Source organism: Phoenix dactylifera, chromosome 3, assembly GCF_009389715.1.
Source record: "Phoenix dactylifera cultivar Barhee BC4 chromosome 3, palm_55x_up_171113_PBpolish2nd_filt_p, whole genome shotgun sequence".
NCBI classification, from domain to species: Eukaryota; Viridiplantae; Streptophyta; class Magnoliopsida; order Arecales; family Arecaceae; genus Phoenix; species Phoenix dactylifera.
In genome coordinates this window covers 19,051,559-19,057,300 of record NC_052394.1, presented here as the reverse complement: position 1 = coordinate 19,057,300, position 5,742 = coordinate 19,051,559, and the positions used below count along the sequence as shown (strand labels likewise).

General features: G+C 38.5%; 1 protein-coding gene across 1 annotated transcript; it reads right to left on the bottom strand.

The window, feature by feature from the left end:
• LOC103716676 (thioredoxin H4-1-like) lies at positions 1-4,707 on the bottom strand. Its single transcript, XM_039124894.1, has 5 exons — positions 4,483-4,707; positions 3,831-3,895; positions 3,037-3,156; positions 900-1,022; positions 1-592 (listed from the first exon to the last, which is right to left on the bottom strand). The coding sequence occupies exons 2-5, from the start codon at positions 3,849-3,851 to the stop codon at positions 455-457; spliced, it is 402 nt and encodes a 133-aa protein (XP_038980822.1). The 5' UTR covers positions 3,852-3,895; positions 4,483-4,707; the 3' UTR covers positions 1-454.
• Between the last annotated feature and the right edge of the window lie 1,035 nt (positions 4,708-5,742).

Below are 5,742 nucleotides of genomic sequence, written 5' to 3'. Positions count from 1 at the left end.
TTTGTTTGGTAGTCTGATGGCAGCTTTCCTGTATAAATGTCAAAAAATTGTTGCATTTAGGGTGCCAGATCATATACTCACATAGATGACAAGGCTCCTGCAGACTCTCTTGCGAACCTAGGTTAAGTATCAGCTAATCTAGCTTATCAATTTCATCGCTCATACATTGCAAAAGCCAGAATAAGTCCTAACCAAGGTTAACAACTCAGATTCAGGAAATGTTTAACTAGTGAGATTACGACTCCTGAAAACTTGATCCTGGAACAAGTAGAGTGATACAGAGGCATCTTATCATGTGAACCATCCTATGAGATCATCTGAATTCTGATGTTACAGATTGTTGGGCTGCAAATGATAAGCATGTGAGAGGCCATCGATCAAAATCACTCTGCTTCCACCATTAACCGTAGGAAAAATTAAATTCAGAGAGGATGGCATCATCGTGAACACTTTGTCAATGAAGGTCGGCTAAATTTTTTAACTTCTCCTCAAGCTTAATTGTGTTGGCACCTACGAGCTTATCCAGCTGCTGCCCATCTTTTAGGAAAATGAATGTTGGAGTCGCCTGGATATCCCATGGCGTACTGATTTCCTGCAGCAGCCAAAATGACAGGGATTTTACTTGAAATCCTTTCATGTAATCGTATGTCAAAAAAGTTTTTTGGCAGAAAAGTGTAGACAGTACAGAAGCGATAAATATTAACGTATTTGTTTTTGTTCAGATGATAAAACCAGTTACTGAACCAGACTTTAACACAACATTATATCCCTTACTGGTTGACAAACATGTATGGTAGGAACTGCAAACCATACATAAAAAGTCTGTGATGCTATGAGGATCGATTGGAAAGCACCATAAAAGCAATAGAAATAAAAGTAATAGAAATAAAAGTACTCACTGTCATCTGGTCAGCATCTATTGACAGAAAAGTGAACGAAGGGAACGCCTTAGATAGCTTAGAATAAACAGGTGCAACAAATCTACAGGGGGCGCACCAGGATGCATGAAAATTTGCCACAACCTGGAGAAGAGAAGATGAATATATGTGGATTAAAAGACTTGTAAGGAGACTAAAATAGGAAGGTAGTATCCGCAGAAATCTATTCAGTAATAAAAACAGAATACTGGAAGCACTACCCTAAGGATCGCAAGTAATTTTCTCTTTTGCTCAAAATTCATGAAAAATTGAAATTATGAAAAAAATGAAATTGCAAGGGATTTAGTTATTTTAAACAAATTTGGATTAAAAATACATAGAGATCAGACTCTTTCTGGAGTTCTAATCAGAATCTTCAAAGGAATCAGACCATTGATGGACCAATAGCTTCCCACAAATGGTTTCTTTGAAAACAAGAAGGCAGTTATAAAATTTTTATCAAGAATCTACTTATGATATTTTAACATAAAAAGTAACTTCACTTTTTACAAAATCAACCCCAATCTTAACGCATAAGTTCAAAGGAGAAAAACAAAACTTTCAACATTTGGATTCTCATGAAGCCCCAAATAAAAAGATAGCTGTCTGTGAAAGAAAGAAAGACTGTGAATCAAAATAAATTCCTCAAACCTATCTGAATGAGATGCCTGCAGCAAATGATGGTGATGACAGGTATAGAAGGTGTCATGTTTATATGGGTGACCACAATATAGTATACCATCATAAATGATGTCTTTTAAATCCAATACTGGCAGATAACCACGAAGTGGGCAACAAAATCCTGAATATGAATTTTGTTAAAGAGTCCAAAGCTTCTTATCCATTAGTAACCAATGCCAAGGATTCTAATCCACCTCACAATGATACTGAGGTTGATGCATACAAATGGCTACTTGAAAGCTTAAAGTTGTGAAGGAATGAAAAAAAAAATTCAGCCAGAACATTATGGGACTAAGCCCTGCAAATAGGATTATGCGAAAGGACAACATGATCATCATCCAAATATGAGTCAAACTCCTGTGGCGATGCATCAGGGGAAGCATTTACAAGAATTGCAAGTAGATAAGGACTGGAGATATTCTATACAGATTAATGACAATGATGCATTAGTTGTTCTATGCATGAATTTGTAATATGATTGACTTATAAAAGTTTAAAACTGCAATGATGGTGTGGCGTCTTAATCACATGGTGAGCAATGTAACGACATGCATATGCATGGATGCAGGCACAAGCAGACATGCACTCAAATTCGTGCACACAAATGCATGCATACACATGCACACGCACACACACAGAGTAGTTGCATGTTCTAGCAAGAATAATAAACTAAAGTCACTAAACACTTGATCCTGTTACAATTCATTGCAATGAGAATGGGGCAAAGTGCCGTAGCCCATATAAATATAAAGCTTTCAGAAGCCATAACTAAGTGTCAACATATACAGATAAAAAGATGACTAAATTAACAAAGTCCCATTTGTTAAAAATATCAGATAGAAACATGTAACAACCCAGGACCTCATCCAAAATGGCTAGCCGGAAGATATTTTTTTAGGTTCCTTAATCCTGTATAAGTATCCAAAATCTCCTTGGTGAATAACTGATGTGGGACTAAACACACACCCGCACGGATCCTCACATCCTCCTCCCGTTCAAGCACCGACGTCTTCGTCAAGCTAAGGGTTCAAATCCATTCAAATCTAATCATAACCATCATGATCGGCTCGTGGTCAACCTCCATAAACCTATGCTGCAGTGTCCTCTAGTCCACATAGGCTATGCGTCGAGCTTGCTCTAATACCATTTGTAACAACCCATTACCTTACTCAAGATGGCTTGCCGAAAGATATTTTTTGGATTATTTAATCCTATATAAGTACCCAAGATTTCTTCAGCGAATAATTGATGTGGAACTAACACATGCCCACATGGGTCCTCACTAAACATATCATGAGTGATGATGAACAGAAAAATAGATCGTTGTTTTTTCAAGTGCATGAATGAAGAACAAAGCAATGTTTTAAAATCATCCAGTTACATGCATTGACATCAGAAATCCTTCCATGCGTGGTTAATACTATATAAAATTACTTACTATCTTGCCATCCTTATTTGCTTCTGATATCTTCTCATCCCAGCTTCCTTTATCAGTTATGATATGAACATTTCCACCACTGTATTCCAGCTTTTCCTCAGAATTGACAATAGCACGCCTCTTAAATGACAAAAAGAAAAGAAAAGAAAAGAAAGTAAGTACCTTCGCAAAGGCATGAGCCAGTGAATATCATAAAGCACCGTACAGCAAATTTCTCCAGTTTTTTATTTAACTACATTATGCATTTGAGCAGGTAAATGACATAAAAGGAATGCTTTCTAAATCATTATGTTCCCGAGAAAGATAGATCAAAATTAAGAAAAGCAGTGGGAAGCCTGCATAGAGTCGAGATCAATAACTTGATTTGCTACAAGGTTTGTGGGGCAAAAAGGCTTAGCTGAGACAATATTAAAACATCAAAACTCAAAATCTTTGACTGGTGAAGCAGACAAAAGACATCTTTTCATTAACTCTGTGCCTAATAAAGTTCAAAGCTCAAGCCCATGATATGAACTTGACTATTTCCGCCATCACTTTTAATGCCAAGGAGCACAGACACACCGAAACACATACAACAAACACACGCATATATTTCCTACCTCTTTGTAACAATATCTAAAAAGAAAAATGAATAAGAACAAGTAATTAACAGGTTACATAAGAGCATCTTCCAATAAACCTTTAAAAATGGATATGAAACAAAGGAAGCAAGTTGATAGCACTGGAACAAACTAATAAAAAGAAATACCTAGCACTGCCTTGACTTCTCATGTAGCTAGCTCATAAACACTAACCTTATCCATGCAATTCCCCATTCTAAATCGAACGAGCGAACCAAGAGAACAGGGTCACCCAGATTCTGCAGGCAAAATTAGACGAAATCCATTAGAAGAACCAGAAAATATGTGTGGCACTTCCCAGAAACTCGTAGAACCTAAAAATAGGAGAAATAGTAGAAGATGCCTGCAATCCAAACAAAATAGAGTTTTTCGGAAAATAGCTGATTCCTCACACTTTAAGGTCACAATTTGTTGCCAAAATAGTGAGAGAAGAGACATAGTCAGAGAGAAATCTTGTTTTCCATCGTTTGACAACGAAAAAAGTAAATTCATGGAGGTTCTCTCAAAAGACAAATCTTTCCTTTTAGGAAAAAAAATTTACAGAAAGTCAAACGGATCATGGTTTCACAACCTTTTCTTTTCGACCATATTCCCCTCCCCAAGTTTCTTGGATCCCGCGAAACACGAGAAGATTCATAAATTTCATTTTCTTCTGTTGATTTCACCGTGGGATCTCATCAACGGAACCACAAATTCTTTTTCAAAGAATTTGAAAAATTCCTATTCGATCATTCGAAAGATTTCGAAGTTAAATCAAGAAAAGAGAGAGAGAGAGAGAGAGAGAGAGAGAGAGAGAGAGAGAGAGAGAGAGAATGAGAATAGATACCTTGAGCCAAGCCGTCCCCTTCGGAGGGGAGGTTTGCGGTGCCTATCCGTTATTTATGGCGGGAAAGAACCGGCGGGAATCGGAGAGAAGAGACCCGAGAACGGGCGGGAGGAAGACGGGAACGAGGCGGGGGACGGTGGAGCGCGCTGGGGAGGCCAGCTTCTTTTTCGGTGATTCCCACGGCGAAGCGATGGCAAACCACGGGGTTTGCTTCGCTACCACCGAGCCTATATCCAAGGATCTGAGGGACATCAAACTTCCAATATGACGGAAATGTCCCTTGCCACGGCCGTTGTGACGGTTAGAAGGCAGGCATTTTGGACCAGAAGAACTATCTTACGACGGTTTGAATTGTGGGAGATGGCAGCTTGCATGCTGATAAAGTCTGCCTCATTTTAATTTTAGAAGATGGTTTCGCGTATGGTATGCTGTGTCAATCTGAATCGGACGGTATAAAATATATCATACTATATCGGTTCAGCATCAATATTCTATATAAATGTCATACCGATACTCGTATGCCAAAAAAATTTTATACCATATCATGCCGATACTGCACTAGTATGGCATCAGTACGAAATTTGATACCGAAACGACGAACTTTAGTTTGAAACATTTGGAATGGGCTATCTCTCTCATGAAGGACACGATATTATCCTTAATTACCTAAACAACATTACAATAGTGCTTTGCTGTTTTTCTTTTTGCTTCCTCCATGTTTTGTTTGTGAATGGTATTTAAACATGATCAGAAAGATGCTTATAATCCATTTCTCTCTCTTTTTTTGAGAAAAATTGAGACCAATGCCCCACAGTCCTGTACCAAACATTAGACTGTGGCCCTCTACTTTTTCCCTCATAACATTACATACCTCACTCTTTAAGGATCTCACAGTCCTGTACCAAAAAAAGGTTCTCAAAGGAGCTTCCAGCATGTATTCAGGAAGGCTAACGGGGCAGCCGATTGGGTAGCTGCCTACGTGGCCCACCATTCGGGGTATGCCCTTTGGTTGGGGGAGGGGGAGTTGCCTTTGGCACTCCGTGAGTTACTGTATTTTGATCTTATTGGATGTATTCACATACGTACTGTATGATGCACATGTTTTAAGGAAAAAAAAAAAAAAAAAGAGGACTCCTTGCTGTTAAATAAATACCTTTCTGTTCCATTGTCTCCAAGTCGCTAACAAAGAGCCATGGAAAATTGGTCGCAAACCTCTTAATTCTCATAGCAGTGACGACTCGTTTCCTCCTCCAAGAGGGC